The 27,009-nt window shown below is 39.0% G+C and overlaps 1 protein-coding gene and 1 long non-coding RNA gene across 2 annotated transcripts; one reads left to right on the top strand and one right to left on the bottom strand.

The window, feature by feature from the left end:
* Positions 1-2,757: 2,757 nt before the first annotated feature.
* LOC148005746 (uncharacterized) lies at positions 2,758-10,779 on the top strand. Its single transcript, XR_015620189.1, has 4 exons — positions 2,758-3,027; positions 3,172-3,378; positions 3,459-3,581; positions 10,376-10,779. It is a non-coding gene; the product is annotated as an uncharacterized LOC148005746 (long non-coding RNA).
* Positions 10,780-12,663: 1,884 nt separating this feature from the next.
* On the bottom strand, positions 12,664-14,040 carry 1700009N14Rikl (RIKEN cDNA 1700009N14 gene like). The gene is given in 2 exon segments (NM_001014062.1): positions 12,664-13,685; positions 13,908-14,040. A coding segment is annotated over 1 exon segment (651 nt). The 5' UTR covers positions 13,648-13,685; positions 13,908-14,040; the 3' UTR covers positions 12,664-12,996.
* Positions 14,041-27,009: the final 12,969 nt, after the last annotated feature.

Below are 27,009 nucleotides of genomic sequence, written 5' to 3'. Positions count from 1 at the left end.
TCAGAGGCAGGCCCAAAGTGGGATCCTGCTCAAGGGGAGGCCCCAAGACACGACACTATTAATGATGCTATGGTGTGCTCACAAAAAGGGGCCTATCATGACTGCCCTCCGAAAGACCAAACAAAGCAGCTGAAAGAGTCAGATGCACCCAATGGTTGAATTAGGGAAAAGCTAGAAGGAGCTAAGGAGGAGAGACAATCCCATAGGAAGACCAGCAGTCTCAACTAATCTGGACCCCTGAGATCTCTCAGACACTGAACCACCAACCAGGCAGCATACACCAGCTGATATGATGCCCCAAATACATATAGAGCAAAAGACTGCCTGGTCTGTCTTCAGTGAGAGAAGATGCACCTAAACCTCAAGAGACTGGAGGCCCCGGGGAGTGGAGAGGTCTGGTAGGTTGTGGGGTGTGGGGGTATGGAAACATGCTTGTGGAGACAGGGGGAGGAGATATGGGATGTGGAATAGTCAGAGGGTGGAGTGGGAGGCGGGAATAAAATCTGGACTGTAAAAAGGAATTCAATAAAATTAAAAAAATATGAAAGTTGAAAAGCATCATTTTGAATATCCCTTTTAGTTTAAAACTATGCAAAGACTATTGGGAACTGAATGTTAGGTGGTATTGAGCTTGTCCAACATCAATTTGTGGGAATCCTATACATTGAAAATCACACGAGCATGCATGTCAATAGTGGGCATGAGGTCCTGGGTACAATCCCTGGTGCAGGAAAAGTAAAGGTGCAGATCAAGCTCGATGCCCTAAGTTTGATCCCTGACTCTCACATGTTTAAAGAAGACAACGAGTTCTCACCAGTTGTCCTTTGATCCCAAACCGGTATACCATGGCACATCCATTTCTGAACATAGAACATTAATCAATCTGCCAATCAATAATAAATAAATGACTACAAATAAAAGCTTTAAAGTCCTACCAAGTTCCACTCCTCGAGGGATGTTTGTTGGCATCATTAGTGGCTGTAAGCCCTTATCTGCAGCTCATTCTCTGTTGTCTAGTTTGTGTCAGCACAATTGCATAGGGTGCTGATGACACAAAAAAAAACCTTATCCCTTATTCAGATTGTGTGTCAACCTATCTGGGCCCATGACACCAGTGACAGCAGAGTGTGCAGGAACGAGATGGTGGCTGTGTCTACATTCAGCCAAAGTCATTCTCTTAATGGGTAAGGAAAGTCATAACTTTCTCAACCTGTATCCTATGTTGGTCCCTGATGAAGTGAAACCAAGTTTTTCCTATCGCATGACTCCTAGTCTGTCTCTGATCATTTCTGACATTTGTTGGTGTAAAGAAAATCATCTCTCTGGAACTATGTAAGCCTCTGGAAGTAAATTTCTCTTTTTATTGAGTTTATCAAGATTGTTGACTTTTAACATATGCTAAAAATTACATAAATAGAAGTTATTTGGGGTGAATAATAATGCAGATTCTCTTTATATTTAGCCTTATGTTTTATATGTGGCCTTTAGTGTTAACTCCATTCAATCAGAGCTTCTGCGGACACTGTCTTCTGATCTACATTTCCAGTAGAATGCTTTGCTCCTTGGAAGAAACAAAATATTTATCCAAAATCAGTTTTGTGGAGGTTAATGCTGTTATTAAATATGGACGCAGGTGGAACCAAGGGCACTCTCAGCTGGCATGAAGTATACTTCTCTTTTTTCAACCCCGAGAACAGACTGAGCTTTGCTAGTGGAAGTGCTTTGGTAAATATCATCAATTCCGATGACAGATTATTTTCAATAATCCTGGGCAATTTTGTTACACTGCTATTGTGTTTAGGTGATAGCAAATTAAAATGATTAAATGTCTTTATCTCTTTCCTGCAGCTGTTTTAGCAATCCCATAAAATGAGTTTATACCGTCAGCTGTGCCTATCCAGAAATACATAAATACAGGTAGCATAGTCACTTAAGTGATCCAGTAGCCAGCACGCTGTGTGGGCAATCTAATAGTCCATTCCTAAAGAAAATGTTTTCATGTCTGCTTTTCAATTATTTGGGAAATAGACACATTCGCTGTGTTGTGTGGTGTCAGGGTTAGCTCACCATATACATTATGGTAAATTACTATAATAGGAGTGCTTGGCACGTCTCATTAGACTGAAAAGGCAAAACAGATTGGATGGAAATAAGGATTCATTCTTCCTCCTCTCCAGCATCCATGCCCTGACTACCACCAGGGGATCTTATTAACCTTTCTTCCATTGTAAATGTTTCCAGGGAGCAGAACTGAATTGAACAAGCTGTGAACTGAAACAAGCTTTCCCTCATTCTGCTGGAGACGAATTTCTCTCCTATACCATTTAAAAGGACTATTTCATTATAAATTTGGATTTAGTTTTGTTTTCATTATACTTACACTTGTAGTTTTCTTGTCCCTTTAGATATTAACTACCTTTCCTATTCAGTGATTAGATATCCTGCTGGTACCTTTGGTACCAAATTGTTACTTTTCCCTCACCAATTTTTACTAGATCGTTATAAGAAGCATCATGGCTGGTCACAGCTGGCAAACATAAAACAAGTTCATAGGTCTTCAGAAGGTCTGCTGTTGCCTATCCGTGTTGTAAGCCCAGCTCTGTTCCTCTGACAGATCCCCAGTTTTCAGTCATAACTTTCTCTCTGCTAGTTTCTGGGAATACGTTTCAGCATTTCTGGCTTTTTCCGCTGAATTGCTGCGCATTCTGACGTCATTCCTCCCCTTTGTCTTAATTTGTTTTCTGTTACTGCAACGAAAGAGTAGAGACTGGTTAATTTATAAGGAACACATTTCTTTTTGTCTTGAAGTTTTGGAGGATTAGAAATTCAGATTTAACTGCGGCACCTTAGGCTATGCACTGGCATAATGGCTAACAGGAGAGCAGTGAGTGGCTCATGTGGGCGAGAGGCGAAGTCATGGATTCCTTTGGGATACAAACCTGCTCTCTTGAAGAAACAACTTTCTTTCCATATGAACTAGCTCAGTCTCCAGCAGGACACCGAGTATGACCCCGTGACCCCATAAAGGTTCAACCTCCTGACACCTTTACGCTAGCAATCAAATTTCAGCAGGGGTTTGGACAGGAACAATCCGCATTTGGCCTCTTCACATCAAGCTCTGAATAGCCAAAGTACATCAGGATTAATGTTTTGTTTTGTTTTGTTTTTCAGAAAGCAGAACCAGTTACCCACTTACGTGCACGATTTGGATCCTGCTAGTGTGGATCTGGCATTGCTTCCTGGAACATATTCCAATTTCTAGAGCAAAGTTCACTGGAATATGATGAGTGCTCCAACTAGTTTTCTTTGGAGTTTGCTATCATTCAGCGTCGCTTTTGGAGGAAATCTCTGTCCAGGCAGAACATACAACAAATTGTTGTAATACACGAGGGGCCCATTTTTGGGGGTAGGCTTCTTTCTAGCCATTTTAAGTAACTTTTTTTTTCAAATGACTGCAGCTTTGCCATGTGGATCTACGGTGCTCATAGGTGTGGAACTTCCTTAGACACTATGTATTTCTCGATCTGCGACCCAGGATAGCTGAGACCAGGCACAGTCAAAGTTCACCTACAACTCCTCGGGTAAGTTATTTAATTTCACATACTTATTGGAGAGTTAAACACAGATGATCTAGTTAAAGCACTTACCGAATAATTAGATGCATATTAATGATACATTAATAAAAACCCAGATATATAAACATGGTTCAGCTAATGACACAAAGAATTCTGTTGTGGGGGACCTGTGAAGGCAATGTGGTTTCCAGAGTGTCTCTATAAACATTTAGCTCTGGAGAAAAATCTGGATTTAGACTAATCTATATGTAGGAAAGGGGAAGAAACCGGTGCTACTCGGTCCTCACAATTTAGAGCAACATGTTCGTTATTGCTTCTGAGCAGATATTGAAAACGTGCCTTTCTGCTTTGATACTTGCAAACAAAAGCATCTAAAGCAATGGGGCAAGAAACAATTGGAAAATGAATGAGCATTTAAGGTTCCAGAAATCACCATTAAACAAAAGAAGTCCTTCACTCTTTTCTTAACATCAGATATCTTTTTGCTGCAGTAGAGATGATGCTTTGTATTGTTGAAAGAAAACAAAAAATTTTTTGTGGTAGTCTTATATCTATCCAATTGCTTGGAAATAAGTGAAGCATTAAAAATAAATGGTACCAAGAGTTTGATAGTCACTTAAAAGATGAGCTATCTGGGGACACTATTAAAGAAAAGCTATTGCCATTTGTGTAAAGACATTTTCAATAGATGGATGTAACCATTCCCTGTGGGTTTGCAGAGTGAAAATACTATGATCTTGGTGGATATTAAAGTTATTTATAAATATGTTGTATGTTCTTATTGTTGTAGAAAATGGGCCTGCTATCTGTACAATTTTGAATAGGTGTCACTGATTTGATTTGGTCTATGTTTGAAAGAGGAGTCTGTGTGAGAGTGCATTCAGTTAACTTACCTGCAGGTTTCCAAATGAAGGAAAGTGTACAGTCCTTGTCATAAAGGGAACTACAGATTGTATCATTAGGGCTTGAAATCAAAGCACGTCAACTAGCACTGTAGCTATTTATCTATAAAGAGACTTCAGGATGTAACTGGGAAAATTGTTCAGTGGGTGAAATCAGGAGGACTGGAGGTTAGAAACCCAGAATCTACATGAATGATGGACAAAGATGCTATAATATTAACATTTTCAAGCATTGTGTGCTACTGTTCCCTTGGAGACATGAACAAATATCTCCCTACTCCAAATATGCAGTTGATGACAAACCAAAGTAAAGGTGCATACAATCCCAACTTAGTGATACAATGAATTTTATTGTAGTTTCCACAAGAATATGGATGAGAGGTTACTTAGAGCAGAAATGACACAGGCAGAGATTCATTACTAGATGCCCATTACAGCATGGGTAATAGCTCACGAAAGCTGGAAACCTGCAGTTCACCACATGTCCTGAAGGCAGCTTGATGGGCTGCAGAGTGTCTTTATTAAATGCTTAGTTGATCTGAGCCTCTTCAAGTAAGTTTAGCTGGTTACTATCTCTTTCACACATCTCCATTGCTTTGTCTCTCAGCAGTCTTTACTGCTTGTGAGTGCTTAGAGAGGGAAAAACCTACTTATCTGATCAGTTTCAGGGACTTCTTGAAGCTTTTGAGTTTACTTTCTGAATTTAATGTGTTTCCTTGCAAGACAGAATGCTTTACATCCCTTTAGATGAGCTTTTCTCCAACATAAAATGTTTTATTATGGAGGAAATTGTCACACAACAAGGAGGCAGAGACAGCTGCTCCCTAGACCAAGCTAGTTGAATACTGGGTTTGTGTGAGAGATACTGCCTCTCTCTCTCTCTCTCTCTCTATATATATATATATATATATATATATATATATATATATATATATATATATATATATGGTAGAGAATGATAAAGACAAGTGATCAACCTTAGGTCTCCATGCACACAAATACACATGCACATATATACATACATATGCATAGACACATGATTTCATGTTGCAAATATCACACATAAAAGAGAAACCTCAGTCTGAGTTTCTACTAGCCACAAGTAATTATACATTTGGCAGATGGCAATTTAAATTTTTCCAAGTTTTTATTTATATGCATAATGGAAAAAGTCGAATGTTCTTATGAAATGTTGTCAAAATAAAATGATGGTATTTATAAAAGAAATATTTATTTAAGTGAATTACCTACAGCATTTAAACATGGAAGCATAGTCTATGGCCACTATAAATATGTCAGCAGCATCAGAGAGAGTTCCTTATTGAACGGTTTGGTTGCCATCTGATTTTTCTTTTATGTTTATTACTGTACTTATGGTACTATGCCATGCCTTGTGATGTGAAGTTACCAAAAGTAATCCCATGTACAAGAAGAGCGATATCATGTAGAAAGCATACCTAATAAAATGTCACAAGAATGTGGAAAGATCATAGAATACAACTTATTCAGGATGATAACTCTTTCCAAGAGACAGTGGGCTTCAAGATGGTTCCTCAACAGCAGGAACTGTGGCAGGAACTCCAGGAGAAAAACAGGGAGTCCAAGAATTCCCATCTGCAGTGGCAGTCTGAAGCACCAGCTCCCATCACACCCCTCCCTGTTGCTCCCTGTGAGGAAATGATGTGTTCAGCATGAGGACCTTTTCACAAGGCTGCTGCAATATTAGGTACCAAACACTTTGCTGGACTTGAGATTATATCTCTATATCTCTATCTATCAATCAATCTATCTATCTATCTATCTATCTATCTATCCATCCATCAATCATCTGTCAACTATCTCTATATATTTCTATCCCATCTATCTATCTATCTATCTATCTATCTATCTATCTATCTATCTATCTTCTATCTACCTACCTATCTATCTATTTATCTATTTGTCTGTCTGTTTATCTATCTCTATACACACAGATAGATACACACATATATTATATATATAATATCTTAAATATTATATACATATATCTTAAATTTTACCCTCTGAACTTATAGATGGAGTAGAAAGAGAACAAACTTGTCATTAAAGTGTGATAAATCGAAGGAAACAGCAAGTGGAGGGTGATGTAGATATAAAAGGGTATATACACACCAAGGGAGGAGAGAAGTAAATGCAAAGTATATTGTCAAATCAACTATTTATAAAAGTTGGGTGAGTGGAATCAAAGATAAGCTGGGTATTAGGATAATGTTCTAAGAATAGATGAAAGCCGAAATGTATAATCCAATAGGCAAAACTCATACTACAGTTAAGATGTTGTCAGAAAAGCAATGCGATTAAAGGGTTGGTGGGAAAGATTTGAATTGTATAATTGCTGATGGAGAGCTACAAAGGGATTTTAAAGGTGTTCATATACATAAACACCTAACCGTAAAGCTTCTGTTAGTTAAGAGGCCATGAACAGATTACAGATGGATAGAAGTAAGAGAAATAATAGCCTAGTTAGAAGCTACTGATAGGTCATAAAATGATGCTATTAGGTGAGGGTCGGGTCCTTTACTATGTGGCTCACAGACATGGGAATGTAGTCACCTGGGAATATGTGTTATTTGATCAACTGTTTTATTCACAATCATGTTTGAAGTGAATAAAGATTGTACAGAAATAATTCTTGGGCTAGAGAAACTAGTAGAAAAAAACAGGTTTTAGAAAAAGGGAGGATACAAGGAGAGAAGTGTGAGAGAGATTGAAATGATTAGAAAGAGACTGAATATGAAATTATACTGTGGCGGCCTTTGTGTCAAAGCTGATGGAATAAAATATTATGCTCATTTGTTGAAAACAAATTCACTCAAAGCCTCATTAACAGGTGAAGAATTCTGCTATGGTTTGGTTATACTGTCATTTAGAATAGTATTACTATAATTTTTCATAGTGAAGTTTACTGTGTGCGCTATTTTGTCTTGATGTTTTCCCAAGTTCATAACTTGGTCTACATTTTCAATGAGCAAATTGAGACATCAAAGCGTTAAAGAAGGTGATTCAGGTTACTGAGGCTTGGCTCGGTGAATAAAATATGGATTGGTCTGACTTACTTCTAAAGGTATCCTTTAAGGGCCTGCCAAAATTCACCAAAATACTTGATAAAGAAAATTTACACCCACCACCACACACATGCTTACACACACACATGCACACGCACGCGCGCGCGCACACACACACACACACACACACACACAGAACTGTAAAACAGGAGTTAGACAGAAAAGAAGCACGACACTCCATTTTGCATTGAATTGACATGTTGTATATTCTCAAAACAAAGACGGTAAATACTTAGGAAGGAGGGCTGTTGCTTATTGTATGATTTCAAGCAACAAGAGACCTCAAAATCAAGCTTTTCAACCTTAAAAATAAAAAAAATAGAGATAACATAACTGAGCAAAATCCTACTCCATCTACTTTATTAATTCACATATTAAAACAATACTAAGTATTGGATGTGGTTGGGAGTTTTGGATTCAGCATATTTCTGTTAGCTACCAAATCTGGAGAGGTTGGTATGACTCTCTTGTGTAGTTGCCTACTAATTAAAAAAATGAGAAATATTTCACAGATTGGTATTAGTGAACGCTATCTCCTATCCAACCCTACTGAAAATAAGGGGTTTTGCCCTGCAGTTAATAGGAAAATCATGAGGCATGCTGGGAAATAGATGTAGAGCGACCAGTTTAACACCAAGGTGGGAGAGCAGGTTTAACTGAAAAGGGTCAGGAGCTGCAGGCATGTGAGGTCATGTAGCGACTACAACCCAAAACAGCACGAGCATAAGCGAGAGGAAATGACTGCATCCGGTTGGTAGTAAAGAGTTATGTATTTCTCCATGGTCACATTCACATGGATTCAATGCCTACTGAAGCAGTCAAATACACATAATGCGGATCAACACTGGCTTCCTTGAGAAGAGGGTGAGAACAGCAGGCTCTGCGCTAGCAACGAGGCTTCCTTGTGGAGCAGAAAAGCTCCAGGTTTCCGGTGTTCCCAGACCTCTGAGCCTGGGCCTCAGCAGCTTCGACAAGCTAGCCACTCATCTTCAGCAGGCCAATTCATACTATCTCCACGACCAGAGGTAAAAAGCGGGAAGGAAGATTTGTTCAATGTGACCATACTGGGGAGAGGAACAGAGAAGTTCAGGGATCCCCTCCAGATCCACTTGTGGGGTTTCAACCTGAGGTTTAGGTTTAAATAGAGCAAATGAGGCAGGGTAGTGATCCAATGCTGTCAAGTCTGACCCATGATCACTGTCTGGACTCAGGTCTCTTTTGCAAGGTGGCCTGACATGCTGTCCAGTGTGTGAAATCTTCCTGGGGTACAAGTGCAATGCTGGCTGAAGGCAGGCTTCAGCCTTTTACTTGACCAAGCACGAGATTCTTTGGGGAAGTTCCACTTTCTTGTCTCAATAGTCTATAACCAAAAGGAATGAAGATACAACCAAGGTAATGGATCTGTCTCGCTGTAGATTTCAGTTGTGAATAACAGACAGATCTCTATAAAGTCTCCTCTTTATTAGGACAAGAGACATCAGTGAGGAGGTGAGGGCTATCCAAGATAAAGTTATATGGTTTTAACTTTGAAGAATTCCATAAAGAAAAAAGGGACAAAAATAATGAAAGATTCTCATACTCAAGGTCTCATGCAAATTTCTTTCATGAGATAAATGAAATTTGCAGCAGATACTTCAGACTGGCAACAATGGGAAGAAAATTGGGCATCTGAAATCTGTTATAAATCATTAAAAATAGTGTATCCACATTTTTTTTCTATAGCTACTGCTAACATCTACATTCTTTAAAATTCCAGTATTTGGAATACAAACTCCATTTCTCTGCTCTTCTGGTGCTGGGAACTACATGCTAACATACATTTGCATTTAACAGTCTGTGATATAGCAGTCATTTACACAGACTGGCTCATTTTAGAATGTTTTTTCTGGATAGCCCACTGAACGAATAACAGCATAGTCCCTTGCAGAATTCACTACTGTGTATGTATGGATTCTGAGTGTTCAAACTGGATTTTCGGTAGTATTCACAGATGCTTAGACCTGGACATGAGCATCTAAGTCTCTTTTAAACAGTGTCTAGCTGAACTAGCAACAACATTAATTGTTTTACCTTTAAAACTCAAAGGTCTGTGTAGAATTAGTCAAGGAGCACCTTCCTCATGTTACCATGCAGGAGGGAAGCACGGTGGGAATGTCTGTCTTTAAAGTTGGCTGCATATTGAAAATTTTTGTATTAAGTTTATTTAAAAGTTCTAACTTACTAGATATGAAAAATGAGTTTGAATGTATAAAGATTTTATAAATGTCTCAATGGAAATGGGGAAATTTGAGAGCCAATGTGTGATAGTGCAGGCATGTATACACCGGAAATGTTAGCATAGGGACAACATCCCCTTTTCTTCTTCCTACCTTTTTCGCTTTTTTTCTTTATTCTTTTCTGGAAACATTTAGTGGGTTTTGTTTGTTTTTTGTTTGTTTGTTTTCTTTGTTTTCTCAGAAGCTAATACATGCTACGCAACATGTCAAGCAGCAAAATTATAAGACGAACAAAAGACTTCTTAGGTATAAGTTGACAATTTAATTTTTGTCTCCAGTCTTTCCCTGGATGTAAAGCCAGCCATAATGATGTTTTCTCAGTAGTATGGTTCATACCATGCTCCTTCTACAAGGATCATGCTAGGTTCTGTATGACTATAATAAGTTTTCAGACATTGTTTCTCCCATTTTCAGTGACTTTCTATGACCTCATGGTTTCAATTTAATCACTCAGTGCCTAGATTTTCATGCACCTTGTCTTGGTTAGGGATTACATGTCTGTTGGGTCTGGCTTACAGGTGCTGTGGTTCAGTCCATTATCATCATGGTCGGAAGCATGAAATCATCAAAGAAGGCATGGCACTGGAGGAGCTGAGAGTTCTGCATCTTGTTCCGAAGGCAACTAGAACACTGCCTTCCAGGAAGCTAGGAGGTAGCCTACCCCCACAGTGGCACACTTCCTCTAACAAAACCACATCTACTCCAACAAGACCATACCTCCTAATAGTGCCACTCCCTGGGCCAAGCATATTCAACTCAATACACGTCATTCTCACAGGTTTCATAGATGTGGCATGCTCTTATGTATCTACTTATTTTTTCCTAATGAGATAGAAATTGGCAACCAAAATCTTGTCATTGAAGTCCTATATAAATACTTAGTACAATGTATAGCGAATGAATAAAGTAAATATTTATACCATCCATGGTGTGAGCCTTTCCTTGCAATGAGTTGCTTTATAACTAACCACACTAAAATTTAATTATTTGAACCAGTAAATTTTATGACCTCTTTGGACTCTTAAGGTTAACTTTCCTAACCCATGTATTTCTTCTGAAAGGTCCTGTTGCTTGGGATATTTAAGATGGCTTCTTAGGAATGGAACTTTGGGGAAGAAGGACTGAAAGTGGAACTGGTTGGCACTGTGGGACTGCTGAGGCCTCTCCTCACCTGTCGTCTGTTTCATTTGCTTCCCATATGGTCTCTTCACCTGTGTTCATCGCAGTATCAGCACCCCACCATTGCACACTAGAACCATTGGACTTCTTTGATTTTTACTAAGATAGAGGAATTTAGATCCCACGACATAATAGCAGGGATGAATACTTGTAGCTTTTCCTTGCATATTTTGTTCTCCTAATAGGACTAGGGGTGGGATTTTTTTGTTGTTTCCTTTTTCTTTTTAAAATTCTGTCTCCCCCATATATCTTACTCTTCCTACCACAATCCCCCTTTCTTATGCATATAACTTCTGTAAAGTTTCAAGATTAGTTAGAAGAATACTCATATCGGTTTCATGGGGGATGTTTGGGGGTGCTTAGGCAGTAGTAATTTTTCATCTTTCTTATTTAATTCACTCCTCTTTCTTTGTAGAAGTTTATGTCTCTACATGCCACAAAGTTATTGTTAGTGAGTAGTTCTTAAACCCTTTCCTTATAGAACCACAACATGATTGTTAAAAGGAGGGAATTCACATTGATACATATTTTGAAATTTTTAGTTGTCTATATTATCCTCCACACTGAAATCAATCTGAAATCAAACTACACTTCATGTAGGCATTCTGGAGCTACATTTCTGTAGCCTCGTGCATTCTGACACTACATTGCTCTCCCGTGCGTGTCTTCAATAGCCTTGAAGCATTTGGAGAGCATGGTTTGACATTTTGTAGAATGACCACAAGTTTAGGTTTAGATGACTTCATACTAATCAATAGGGACAGGAATCCAACCAGTATATTTTTCATTCCTTTAATTCCCAAGACATTAGCTCTGGTTGATTTGAGTTTCTGCAATGTAATCATTTATTTCTTTTGTTTTCATAAATATCTTATATAATTAATGTCTTGAGACTGCATAACCACCTTTTTAAAAATTTTATGCTTATTCCTTAACATTCTTGATGCTCTTGACCTGAATGGATTTTTACTGTGGCATTTGCTAACTGTCGATTCCTCCTTGCCACTCCTAATGGGCCAGTTTGCATGTCAGAATGTGAGCCAAAGAGTAGCAAGCCCAAGCCCAAGTTTATTAGGTGAGCGTGTCAGACAGAAAGGGGATAGACAGGCCAATAAGGACTTCCCATGAGCCTCAAGTGAACAACTCATTTTCATAATTATATTGTAAATAGAGTTGACATTTTTGAATATAACTTTTGATACACATTTTATGTTTTACTTGGAGATATATATATATATATATATATATATATATATATATATATATATATGTTGTGTGTGTGTGTACACTTAGGATTTAATATAAATTATGCTCCAATATCCAAACAGAGCCCCAGGACAAAATTAAATAAAGAAAACTCTCACTTGTCTGCTAAGTCATTCAGTGTTACATTAGACTTTCAAAAACTTATGCTACCCTGCATCAGACCACAGAGTGATTATAGGAATCACTAAATATCACAGATTCATAACTGCTGCCCCATAATGAATTTAAGTGGTCACTGAAAATTATTTTCAGATAAAACAAATCAAAACTCAGGTTTCTTAAAAGATCTCCTGCTAAGGAAAAGCTTATTTTTCTGAAAAGGTGTTTTTCTTTTATGTTACGTTAATATTCTGAAATTATGTTTTGGTGTTTGAAATGCTACTTTATTTTAAGCAAAAGGAATGGAATTACAGTACCAAGATCTTGCCACAGAATACAGGATGTAACTGCAGCACTCTTAGTTTTGAACTGAGAAGAAACAAATGCACACCAAGCAGCTAAATCTGCGAATTCCAGACGGAAAGTATGTTTGTAACTGCCACATTCACTCCGAAGTCTTCTGTTTGGCTCCCATAGACTTGGGAGTCCGAGTCTGCTTAGTTAAGTAGCAAGGTGACACACAGGCCACACAGCTGATGTTATAGCTCATTTTCCTGTCCCCCTAGGCTTGCGATGCCTTCCAAGCTTCACTTTCTCATAGGTCGTCATCCTCATCAGGGAGGGCAGTGGTCTGTGCTACCTCCAAGTCACGTTCATATTTCTTTGCTAATGCTGGGTCCATGATCACCTCAGGTGGCGCTAGAGCCGGCATGGCAACGAACTCCAAGTTAGAGTCGCCAGTGAGTCTTCTGGAGAGCCAGAGGAAGGGCTTCTCAAAGTTGTAGTTGCTTTTGGCAGAAATGTCATAGTATTGAAGATTCTTCTTGCGGTGAAAGACAATAGACTTTGCCTTCACTTTTCTGTCTTTAACATCCACTTTGTTGCCACACAGCACAATGGGGATGTTTTCACACACCCGTACCAGATCTCTATGCCAGTTGGGCACATTTTTGTAAGTAACTCTTGATGTTACATCGAACATTATAATGGCACCCTGGGCTTGGATGTAATAGCCGTCTCGCAGGCCCCCAAACTTTTCCTGGCCAGCAGTGTCCCAGACGTTAAACTTGATGGGCCCTCTGCTGGTGTGGAACATCAGAGGATGTACCTCCACGCCCAGGGTGGCCACATACTTCTTTTCAAATTCACCAGTCAAGTGGCGTTTTACAAACGTCGTCTTCCCAGTACCACCATCGCCCACGAGGACAAGCTTGAACTGGACTGGGGGCTCTCCCTCGGCAGCCATTACCTCAATCCTTTCAGAAGTGTCTCCACAATATCCCACTAAGGAAAGATGGGGAAGCAAAATTCATAAGCTGGAATATTTTGCATATCATCAGAAAACATTTATGAAACGTTTTCCTAAAATGAAGAAGACTTCTAGATGTAAGCAGGCATTTACCCCCTGACTTCAAAATGTTTTGACGTACAATTTTTTGACAATTTTAATAACTTAGTTGGCTGTTCGCCATCAGCCTCCCTTCTCCTATGAATTGGCTTCCTTACCTTGCCTGTTTGGGGCTGATTTTACAGATGCATCATCCCGAATCTGTGCACACGACTTCAGAAGAGTTTGCCGGAGAGCGGGAAGGGGTGTAGAGGTCCTAGACCTCTGTTTCTACCCCGACTTACAGAGAGCAATGGCAGGGGTGGGAAGGGAGGAGAAGGGAGGGAAGAGGGGAAAATGGGGGAGAGGAGAGACGGGGAGAGGAGGGGAGAGGAGAGAAACAGAATGTTAGAGGCTCTTAAATTCTTCCCTGATGACATCATAATCTACAGAGGAGATAGTGCAGACCTGTCTTGGTTCTGGCCATAAGTGGAAAGCATTTTCAAAGATTAATTGTGCATTTTTTGTATCCTTTTAGTAATATGAAAGGAGATAGATCATATACAGAGACATTGTTTCTGCATGGTTAGGAATGTTTTGGACTGGTTGGTAGAACTTAGACATGTTAACTTTCTAATGACATTTTTGTGTGTCTTGGCCAGACAGGTCTATATTCTAACTGCCTAAGCATTTTCAGGCACTCTGCTTTACTCCTCTAAAGCCATAGAATTGCATAGGATCTACACTGAGTATTCAATGAACCCACAAAACACCAGTCTTGAGATGTGTGCTCTCTGACTACCCTACTGGGGCAGTTGAGCTGTAGTGGGCTCAGCCACTGTCACTGTCATTCACTCCAGAATTCACCAGGGTCCTAATTGCTTCCTTTTGCACACATCTTTACAACTAGCCCTTTCACTTATTCAGACATGCAACAGTAGGAAACAGACGTGAAGTGTGTGCCCCTGCTACCTTGTGAGACCTGTGAGACCCATGCTACAAGCCTGTAATGAACTATGGCACACATTCTCAGTCATCCCCCTGGAAGCTCGAAGCTGTGTTTTCTGTCCCTTTGTGAAGCTGATGATGTCTATTTTATCAAATCATGCAAAAAAATTAATTTTCATAGCCTGCAAAGAAGAATTGAGTTCAGGTGATATTTAATACTTGTTTTACGAAGATGAAGCTTGGTTTCACTCAAATGCAAATTTTATGAAATGCATCCAGAATTTGGCACTGGCAGAGAGATCGGGAAAGTGCACGTGGCTCTTTAGAGATAATCTTTGGATAAATGATTAAATGCTAGGATGGCTATCACAGGCAAGAGCTAGGCTCATTTGTTTTACTGGTGCTGCTTCATTTAAGCAAAATGTCTTTTTATATCTTAGGCAATTAGGTAATGAATTAGAAGAATAGCTGAAAGGAAAAAAAATAGATTAAAGCCATTCCGGAGAAGTTGGGAAGGATGGATAGTTAGCTTATTCTAAGATTCATTAGTCTTAGAGTCTATCAGTAGAACACACAGAATTGTTGTCATGTGTATTCATTTATTATACTTAAATAAATCAAGGAAGGATCATTTTCAAAACCACCAGATGTTCTGAATTTCTCTGGTGGAGATATAAATCTTCAGCTGTGGGAAACATATGTGAAAAATACACACTTGTTTGAGAAAGTTACCCACAGTTCAACAGCAAAGTATTAGGCATAACACATCAGTGAACAAAAAGGCTCCTGATTCTATTTAGAAACATAACCCAACTCCCTAGACAATGCTGCCTGTTGTTATAAGTTAGTGCATTGTGAGTTACATGCATTAAGACGTGTACAGGTTAACTAACACTCTGAGGAGATGTTAATTTTCTGAATTGGATACCTTGGCTGCATACATTTGTACCTAAAGTTTGCAGGGATATCTAAAACAGCACTTTCCTTTTGTGGGGAGTGGTGAGTTAAGGGGTTCTGGATTTAGAGTCAGGGTTTCCTTCTGAAGTTTAAGCTGACCTGGAACTTATGTAGCCTTTGCTGGCTTTGAATTTATGGTAACCATCTGCATTGGCCTCCTGAATGCTTGAGATCACAGGTGTGAGTCACTGTGTGTGTCTCTGTAAGTGAATGTCACAATGTCACAATGTGTGTCCAAGGCAGCCAGAATAGTGTATCTGATCCCTCGGAACTGTCATATAGAGAGGTAATTATTAACCACTGAGTGTAAGTGCTGGAAACTGGGCTGTAAGTGGTACCTTGGCAGGACAACAGGTACTTTCAATGGCTGGACAATTTCTGTAGTTTCAGAAATTGAGTTTTTTAATCTTAAAATTAAATTCTCAAAATTTCATACAGAAATTACTCCTACTCCCCGTTCTAGCCTTTCTTAGATCCAAATGTTTCCTCTATTGCATTATCTATGCATTATTGCATTATTCTAGCTTCTTCTTCTCTCCTCTCCCTACTCAAACAACCCTCTGAGTACAACTTATGCTGCCCAAGTACTCATGAGTCTGGGGCTATCCTCTACATCATGTTCAACAATTCAGACCCCACTACATCCTTAAATAAGCTGACTCCCCTACCCCCAGAAGCCATCATCGGTCTATATCTGCTCTGTTGGGCTGGGCACCTATGAGCCCCTCCTCTTCCATGATGGATTATTGACCTTAATCTTGGCAGGCAGCCACGGCTGCTGAGAGTTCGTAAGTGTAGTGGTCCTGTTAAGTCCAGAAGACATTTATTTGTTACACTCTGACCTTCCCAAACCCATCCTCATACAATCTCTGACTCCCTTTTTTTATGTTCCCTGCACCTTGTTTCTGGGCGATAAAATAGATAGATGCTCTGTTTGGGCTGAGAACCACACTGACAGTTATCCTCCGCAAAATGCTCGTTTCTTAATGAGGCCATGCTCAGTAGCTTAGCGTGTGGGTGGGATGTGTAAACCCCCAGTTAATCCCCAGCACTGCAAGTAATGATGGTGGCAATAATTATCTTATAATTAAGATGGGAGAAAATGTGAGCAAATCAGAAAAGCTTGGCAGGGATTGTCCTGGTTTTCTTTCTATTGCTATGATAAAGACCATGACCAAAAGAACCTTTTGTGTGAAATGGTTTATTTCACCTTACAATATATAATCCATCATCAAAGAAAGGCAGTGTGAGGGCAGGCACTCATAGAAGGAATTTGAAAGGAAGAACTGAAGCAGAAGTCACAGAGGATCACTACTTACTGGCTTGCTTCCCATGACTTGATCAATCTTTCTTAAAGAACCAAGGGCCACGTATTCAAGAATGCCACCACGTCCTGTGGGCTAAATCTTCTCATATCAATTGTTCAAGAACATACCCCAGAGAATGATGAAAGTAGATGGGTTGACAGCTCCCTTCATGGAGCCTTCACCCCTATGTTCTAGTCATTTCAGATGGAAAGATACTCTGCAGGTTATAGAAACAGAAACCTGGACACCAACCATGACATAAATATGTCAATCTACAATCTGTCTTGTTTGCAAGATTTGCTAGGGTAATGGATCTTTGGATTGATAACTGGATATTTCTGGGGTGAATAGACACTTATTTCCATATCAGGAAAAGCCATGTGAGCCTCAAGAAGCCTTCTGCTGCTTTGGCTGCCTTCTTCAGACAGCAAGGCATGCTGACCTCCACCAAGTAGGGAAGCATGGAGACAACAAGTATACTAGATGATTGCAGAGAGTCCCTAACCATGAGAGAGATCAGCCTTGATTCATGGAGTGTCACAGGGAATCTGCAGGCTTAGGAGCGTATTTAAGAATACTAATCCTTGTGGCTTATTAAGCTGCAATAGCTAGTTTTCATCAACGGTCTGAGAAGAACATAAATTGTCACTTTATTTACACCCTCAGCAGTGGAAATTACCAGTAGCACGTCTGTTTGTCTTTAAGTAATCATGATGCATGTACTTATTGTTCACTTTGTCAGAGCTTTGGCAAAATCATCTATTCACCTCTCGCCTTTCGGGAAGAAAATCTTTTTACTGTCACAGAAGTTAATTAAAAGAGCAAAAGTGTAAATTTCTATCATACTTATAACGACTAGCTTACTAAAGTTAGATTAATTCCTGGGATAAATCATTGGCTGGGTTTTACCATTACCTTTTCCAAACCAATGCCCTGAGGAGACTCTTGTGAGAATCATGGAATGGATGTATTAATGCTGCTGTTAAAATTTTAGTACTAAATCATCTAAGAGATGAAATTTGAAAAATAAAAGTGAAATAACAGAAAGGGGTACTGTTTTCCCTATATTATGGTGGTATTACTTTTTCTATTTCAAAAAGTTTTTCATAAACATGAAAATAACAACTAGTTTTTGGCAACATTGCCTCTTTGTAGAATATATTTTTTTAATCTATAATAAATAAGAAAACAGTAGAGATTAAAATTTATTCAAATAGAGGTATTTAAGGTTTTAAAAGGTTACCATAATTTCCCAGTAGTTAAGACTATGTCATTGGAAGCATTACATGGGAAATAATTTAGTTTTCTCAAATGCATTCTCATTGTATTATTTTTTTAAATTTTTAGATGTATACTTTTCGTTTATTTTTAGTGTGTCTGTTCTCCCAGTTCTTTTTTGTATCCTAAAAAAAATTGTCTGTGTAGTTCATCTACTTCACAACACAGGTCCAATCTTTTATTTTACATACCAATCTAGTCATTTTTTCCAGATTTTTCTTTTGATTATCTTGTTATGAATTAGTATCCCATGACTCTTTGATTCATAGGAGACAGCAAATATATATATATATATATATATATATATATATATATATATATATATATATATATGTGTGTGTGTGTGTGTGTGTGTGTGTGACTTTGTAAGAGAATTCAGAGTTCTGTTTGCACAGAAAATAAGATAGTTGGGTGAAAACCTGCCCTAAAATTATCATTTCTAATACACTTGGGCCTAATCTTGCTTTGTTCCAGGCTGATCCTGAACTCGGGAATCTATTAGCCTTTGTTTTTTTTTTTTTTTTTTTTTTTTTTGATGCAATGAGCAGGGGCAAGGTTTATTACGGAGATCTCTGGGCCGACAAGTATCCCACGCAGGAGACAGAGGTGTCAACCCCGAGTAGCTGGAAGAAGGGCTTTTTAAAGGAAGAAGTCACAAACCCCAGGAGATGAGGGGATGTCAAAAGGAAATACCAAAAATGTCACAAGGGGAAACTCTCAAAGTCACAGGATTGTTCTTAAGACTCTAGGGTTTAAATCACGGGAAAGGTCAAGCCCTCATTCTCCTGAAAACAGATCTTGATTCCTGTCCTTTAGGGTAAATGTTTGTCAGAGTTGACGAAGCATCTGCATCTGATACACATCTGGTTAGGCTTCGGCCCCAGTTTCCTGGAATACTATCCGCAGGACACGATGGCTGGAACATTATCTGTAGGGCACAATGGGGCCTTGAACAAACATCACAGGGACAGAACAGAACCCGTTACTCATTTACTCATATCCAGTGACATCCGGAAGGTCAGTGAGTCTGCACCAGTCCTCCTGCATTTTTAACCATCTGTCTTCCTGAGTCAGATCCTGTTGCTGAGTTTTGAGCTAGTTTAAAACTCTATCTCTCAGAACCATTTTCAGCAAACAAAGCTTTTCACTAAACTGCTTCAGAACCTTGCTAGTGTGAGTGGTCTTATCTAGGCTAATTTTTTTTTTAAATTTTCTTTAGAATCAGAAGTAGTCTTGGGACTTCTTGATATACCCAACTGTTATGTGCTCTATAGGCAGAAATTGATAAGATCAAATCCCATGCCTGTATGCTCCCGGTCTATCATCCTGAAATATGGTTGTTTGTAGGTCTCTTCCCTATATCGGAAGGGTTAAAAGTGTGAGGATGATAAAAGTTCCAATAGGTCGTTGTGAAATCTTGTTTAAGTGACCCCAATAGGCACTGAAGCTTGAAGTCTTCAATGACTTTCCTCAATGTGGAGGACTACAATTAAACGGATTATCACGCCATGCACCGGGGCTTGTCACCCTCTCTTCATGCCAGCTGCGAGGCAAACAGATGACTCTGTGAATTTGTTCAAGAGCTTAGAGCCATTGATGATATCGTTAAGGCTGTTTCCCCACAGCTCCAAATCCTAATGTCATGTCGTCTGACAGGTACCCAGATTCAAAACTGAACACACAAACAAAACTACAATGCTTCTGAAAGGAACAAATCATCTATTAGCCTTTGTAAGCATAAGCAAACAAACAAACAAACAAAACTTAACTGGGTGGGATCTCCTGCATCTACCACTTCCTTAATCTCTTTTCTCCTTCCTTAGTAATTTTCTGACAAGTTGGCTCACAGCAAAGCTGCTTTTGTTCCTTTAGATTCATGAAGCCACTCATATAATTCATATTGTACCCTTAGTTTTTGCATGGTTGAGAAATTATAGATTTCAAACTTGAGCATTTAGAGCTCTTTCCCACAGCCTTAAGGACTGTCCTGAAGGTCTTAGAGTTTACCATTTTTGCAGAGACATAGCCACTCCCTCAACTCGTGAACTTGTACTGTTTTTAATTATCATGGAGTCATTAACGTCAACAGGGAAGGCATTCTACGGAAGGAAAGAGTCCTCCAGTGCTAGTGGGTCCAGAAAACATGTGCATTATTCCACAAACAAGCCTTACACCCAAAGCAGATATTGGCACTGGTGGAGGCTCACACCATGGCCCTGTCACTGGATGAGGAACCATGTCACTCTATCCCCACCAGGGCCACAGGAGATGGTGAATGTGCACAGGTGCGGAAGTCTTCGGTTGATATCAAATGTTGCTCTTCACTTGCTCTCCATTTTATTTTTAGAGAGAGATTCTCTCACTAAACTTGAGACTCATTAACTTGGCAAGTCTAGTTGACCACAGAACTCCAAGGATCTGTGTGTTTTCACTTTCCCAATCTTCCTTTTGAAGTTGTGTGCCACCACAGGTGACTTTTTTTTTTATTATTATTAACTTGAGTATTTCTTATTTACATTTCGAGTGTTATTCCCTTTCCCGGTTTCTGGGCAAACATCCCCCTAATCCCTCCCTCTCCTCTTCTTTATGGGTGTTCCCCTCCCCATCCTCCCCCCATTGCTGCCCTCCCCCCAACAATCTAGTTCACTGGGGGTTCAGTCTTAGCAGGACCCAGGGCTTCCCCTTCCACTGGTGCTCTTACTAGGATATTCACTGCTACCTATGAGGTCAGAGTCCAGGGTCAGTCCATGTATAGACTTTAGGTAGTGGCTTAGTCCCTGGAAGCTCTGGTTGCTTGGCAATGTTGTACATATGGGGTCTCGAGCCCCTTCAAGCTCTTCCAGTTCTTTCTCTGATTCCTTCAACGGGGGTCCTATTCTCAGTTCAGTGGTTTGCTGCTGGCATTCACTTCTGTACTTGCTGTATTCTGGCTGTGTCTCTCGGGAGCGATCTACATCCGGCTCCTGTCGGCCTGCACTTCTTTGTTTCATCCGTCTTGTCTAATTGGATGGCTATATATGTATGGGCCACATGTGGGGCAGGCTCTGAATGGGTGTTCCTTCTGTGTCTGTTTTAATCTTTGCCTCTCTATTCCCTGCCAAGGGTATTCTTGTTCTCCTTTTAAAGAAGGAGTGAAGCATTCACATTTTGATCATCCGTCTTGAGTTTCATTTGTTCTAGGCATCTAGGGTAATTCAAGCATTTGGGCTAATAGCCACTTATCAATGAGTGCATACCATGTGTGTTTTTCTGTGATAGGGTTACCACACTCAGGATGATATTTTCCAGTTCCAACCATTTGCATACAAATTTCATAAAGTCATTGTTTTTGATAGCTAAGTAATATTCCATTGTGTAGATGTATCACATTTTCTGTATCCATTCCTCTGTTGAAGGGCATCTGGGTTCTTTCCAGCTTCTGACTATTATAAATAAGGCTGCTATGAACATAGTGGAGCACGTGTCTTTTTTATATGTTGGGGCATCTTTTGGGTATATGCCCAAGAGAGGTATAGCTGGATCCTCAGGCAGTTCAATGTCCAATTTTCTGAGGAACCTCCAGACTGATTTCCAGAATGGTTGTACCAGTCTGCAATCCCACCAACAATGGAGGAGTGTTCCTCTTTCTCCGCATCCTCGCCAGCATTTGCTGTCACCTAAGTTTTTGATCTTAGCCATTCTCACTGGTGTGAGGTAAAATCTCAGGGTTGTCTTGATTTGCATTTCCCTTATGACTAAAGGTGTTGAACATTTCTTTAGGTGTTTCTCAGCCACTCAGCATTCCTCAGCTGTGAATTCTTTGTTTAGCTCTGAACCCCATTTTTAATAGGGTTATTTGTCTCCCTGCGGTCTAACTTCTTGAGTTCTTTGTATATTTTGGATATAAGGCCTCTATCTGTTGTAGGATTGGTAAAGATCTTTTCCCAATCTGTTGGTTGTCGTTTTGTCCTAACCACAGTGTCCTTTGCCTTATAGAAGCTTTGCAGTTTTATGAGATCACATTTGTCGATTCTTGATCTTAGAGCATAAGCCATTGGTATTTTGTTCAGGAAATTTTTTCCTTTGCCCATGTGTTCCAGATGCTTCCCTAGTTTTTCTTCTATTAGTTTGAGTGTGTCTGGTTTGATGTGGAGGTCCTTTATCCACTTGGACTTAAGCTTTGTACAGGGTGATAAGCATGGATCGATCTGCATTCTTCTACATGTTGACCTCCAGTTGAACCAGCACCATTTGCTGAAAATGCTATCTTTATTCCATTGGATGGTTTTGGCTCCTTTGTCAAAAATCAAGTGACCATAGGTGTGTGGGTTCATTTCTGGGTCTTCAATTCTGTTCCACTGGTCTATCTGTCTGTCTCTGTACCAATACCATGCAGTTTTTATCACTATTGCTCTGTAATACTGCTTGAGTTCAGGGATAGTGATTCCCCCTGAAGTCCTTTTATTGTTGAGGATAGTTTTAGCTATCCTGGGTTTTTTGTTATTCCAGATGAATTTGCAAATTGTTCTGTCTAACTCTTTGAAGAATTGGATTGGTATTTTGATGGGGATTGCATTGAATCTGTAGTAGATCGCTTTTGGTAAAAGGGCCATTTTTACTATATTAATCCTGCCAATCCATGAGCATGGGAGATCTTTCCATCTTCTGAGGTCTTCTTCAATTTCTTTCTTCAGAGTCTTGAAGTTCTTATTGTACAGATCTTTTACTTGCTTGGTTAAAGTCACACCGAGGTACTTTATATTATTTGGGTCTATTATGAAGGGTGTCGTTTCCCTAATTTCTTTCTCAGCTTGTTTCTCTTTAGTATAGAGGAAGGCTACTGATTTATTTGAGTTAATTTTATACCCAGCCACTTTGCTGAAGTTGTTTATCAGCTTTAGTAGTTCTCTGGTGGAACTTTTAGGATAACTTAAATATACTATCATGTCATCTGCAAATAGTGATATTTTGACTTCCTCTTTTCCGATCTGTATCCCCTTGACCTCCTTTTGTTGTCTGGTTGCTCTGGCTAGAACTTCAAGAACTATATTGAATAAGTAGGGAGAGAGTGGGCAGCCTTGTCTAGTCCCTGATTTTAGTGGGATTGCTTCAAGTTTCTCTCCATTTAGTTTAATGTTAGCAACTGGTTTGCTGTATATGGCTTTTACTATGTTTAGGTATGGGCCCTGAATTCCAATCCTTTCATGACTTTTATCATGAAGGGGTGTTGAATTTTGTCAAATGCTTTCTCAGCATCTATTGAAATAATCATGTGGTTTTGTTCTTTCAGTTTGTTTATATAATGGATCACGTTGATGGTTGTCCGTATATTATACCATCCCTGCATGCCTGGGATGAAGCCTACTTGATAATGGTGGATGATTGTTTTGATGTGCTCTTGGATTCGGTTTGCCAGAATTTTATTGAGTATTTTTGCGTCGATATTCATAAGGGAAATTGGTCTGAAGTTCTCTTTCTTTGTTGGGTCTTTGTGTGGTTTAGGTATAAGAGTAATTGTGGCTTCATAGAAGGAATTCGGTAGTGCTCCATCCGTTTCAATTTTGTGGAATAGTTTGGATAGTATTGGTATGAGGTCTTCTATGAAGGTCTGATAGAATTATTCACTAAACCCGTCTGGACCTGGGCTCTTTAGATTCTGAGATCTGAATCCAGATGATGCTTTCATGGAAAATTTCAGGTTGAGTTCTCTCTCCTTAGTCCCTGATTTTGATTTTTTATTAAAGAAAATTTGAACATATTTAAAAAATGAGTATTCTATTTCAGCACTAATTCTCATTGGTGGCAACCTAAAAGGGTAGACAGAGGTGGAAAATGAAGTGTTGTCAGCCCAAAGAAAGCATATTCATTTTCGTGTTAGAATTAGTTAAATCTCTCTCTCTCTCTCCCTCTCTCTCTCTCTCTCTCTCTCTCTCTCTATATATATATATATATATATATATGTATATATACATATAAATATATATGTGTGTATATCATAAAATTTCTTTGCAGTTAATGAGTTCATGTACACACATGTAAGTAGTTATTAGCTGTAAAGGAAAAGACAATCATGCTAAAGTTCACACTGTCATATAGGCTAAGCAACAAGGAGAGCTTAAAGGGTGACACAAAAATCTCCCCTGGAAAGGAGAAATGGAATGGATTTTGCAGATGGACTCGGGGTGGGTAGGGTTGGGAACAGGAGGGATCAGGTGCGGAGGAGGGAGAATAAGAAAATACAGGAGAGAAATGATTGGAATTGGGGGTATTCGGGGGACATTTCAGGGCATGATGGAAACCTAGTGCAATGTAAACCCCATGGAATGTACAAGAATAACCATAGCAAAGACTCCTAGTAGTGGGGGAACATGGAGACTGAACTGGCCATCTTCTATAACAAGACAAGGCCTCACGTGGAGGGATTGGGACACCAATCCAGCCACAAAACCTTAGATCTACATATTGTCTGGCCTGCAGAATATGTTAGGACCAGAACCTAACAGAATCATCATCAAAGAGACCAGAGTGACTTCATCCCAACAACTTATAGTCCACAGATGCAGAGTCTCACAATCAAACATTAGCTGGAGTTCTGGGATCCTTCGAATGATGGGGAGGGAATATCTTAGAAAGTCTAGGTCCCAGGGATACCACAGAATACAGCCTACAGAATCAAATGACCGAGACTTGTCAGAACAGATCATTACAGAATCATTAAGTAGGGATCTGATATAGGTCCTCTCCTTATGGCAGAATAGCTTGGTGTTCTTGAGGAAATTCTAATGACAGTCAGGGCTGTCCCTGACTCTTGTGGACCCTGTTCCTTCTACTGGGTTGCTTTATCCAGCAATCTTAGCCATTTGGTATGATTGTATGTGTCTGGTCTTACTGTAGCTTGTTTTCATGTTTGGTTGATGTCCCTGGAAGCCCTGTTCTTCTCTGAGGGGAGGGGGTAGGCAAAATAGGTCTGGGATAAAGGGGAGGCAGGGCAGAGGCTGTGGGAAAGGGAGGGAGGGAAAACTACTGTCAGTATGTAATATATATGAAAAAGAATAAAAATATTTAAAAAAGAGTTTTTAATTTGCTGATTTGTCATATTTCATTATTTCACTAATCAACGTTCAGTATTCTGTAGAAATATGTGCAAGATGGAAAGGGCTACATTGGTAATATCACATTGGAATGTACAAGAATTAGCTGTCATATATAACTAACTGTTCAGTTTAGTGTGACATATAAGATCAAAAGCAATTATCATGAGTCTGTATTAAGAGATAAAAGGTACATAGGATGTGTTTACAAGCCACGTTTTTGTTTGTTCATTTTAGTTTTGGTTTTGATTTTGGTTTTTTGTTTATTTTTGTTTTGTTTTAATCAGATTATGGTCTCTGGTTAGTCCTTGGGAAAATTTGTCTTGACTAGAATAGAGTAAATGGTACTGCACAGTAGTATGTTGAAAGACTATGCCAAATCTGTAACAATAATGGCCATATCTTGTTACTCTGTGGAAGAGTGGTGGCCTCTGTCTGTGGCAAAGATTCTATGAAACATAATCAAGGAAGGGATATCCATGCTGGGTTGTCTGGACTCTAAGATTGGTTTTAATAGCTGTAGTATTGCTAATCTTTATGTGACTTGACTTTCATTGAAGCTCTTTATTGCATATCCATATAATTCAATAAAAATTAGAATTTCTAACAGCAAGGAGATGTCTACAAGTGCTGGTAATAATAAATATTTCATGTAAAGTAAATATTAAGAAGAAAACTTTTCATTCTTCCTATATACCAGATCTTCAAGATCTCAGAGCACTCAGAAATAAAAAAATGTATATGTTAGTGTGGTAATTCATTGGAAAAGGACTTTTCACATGATATCAGACTGATGGAGTAGGAAAAAAGATTACATTGACTAAGCATTATTACTATTTGAAATGCTTAGATTGCCTAGATATTGAATTCTTAGTGATTATATATATATACATACATATATGTTTGTGTGTTTAAGTTAACTATATTATGAGATTAATTAAGTATTAAAAATAAAGCAATGTCTTGTACAATATGATTTTTCCATAACACTGGAAGATATGAAGTAGTAAACTGACTAACATATCACACAAGCTATATGCAAATGAGGATGATCACAGTTTCTATTTTGTGGATTTGCCATACTGATTATATGATTATATGTCAAGATGCTTGTTAGATGTTTCTACTCAACAAAGCCACTCACTAGGTGTGGTCCACTGAGGTGTGTAAGTTACTGAGACTCTCTCATTGAGCTTATTCAGATAAAGTAGTTTTCCTAATAACAGTTTGATGTTATATAGCTTTTCATTCTGGTACTTTATACTGATAGTGAACAATTCACCATGTGAAAAAAAAAACAAAAATAGTCAAAATGCAAGACATTTTGCTGTGTGAATTTTTATGGATGTCTTAATGAAAAATATTTACTAAAAGTTCTAATTAAAGTGTTAACTAGCTCTACCTTAGGAGACACTATTTGCAGTAAAAAAGAATAAGACAAATTATAATTTAAACTTGGGTGTTGAACTGGCATTTTCTTTCTTTTTTTTTTAAAGATTTATTCATTTATTATATATAAGTACACTGTAGCTGTCTTCAGATACACCAGAAGAGGGCATTGGATCTCTTTACAGATGGTTGTGAGCCACCATGTGGTTGCTCGGAATTGAACTCAGGACCTCTGGAAGAGTAGTCGGGTGCTCTTAGCCGCTGAGCCATCTCTCCAGCCCATTTTCTTTCTTTCTTTTTTTTATCTTTATTGACTTGAGTATTTCTTATTT

Source organism: Rattus norvegicus, chromosome 5 (assembly GCF_021556685.1).
Source record: "Rattus norvegicus strain SHRSP/BbbUtx chromosome 5, alternate assembly SHRSP_T2T, whole genome shotgun sequence".
Lineage (NCBI taxonomy): Eukaryota > Metazoa > Chordata > Mammalia > Rodentia > Muridae > Rattus > Rattus norvegicus.
Note: the sequence above shows the minus strand (reverse complement) of the source record. Positions and strands in the feature narration are given on the sequence as shown.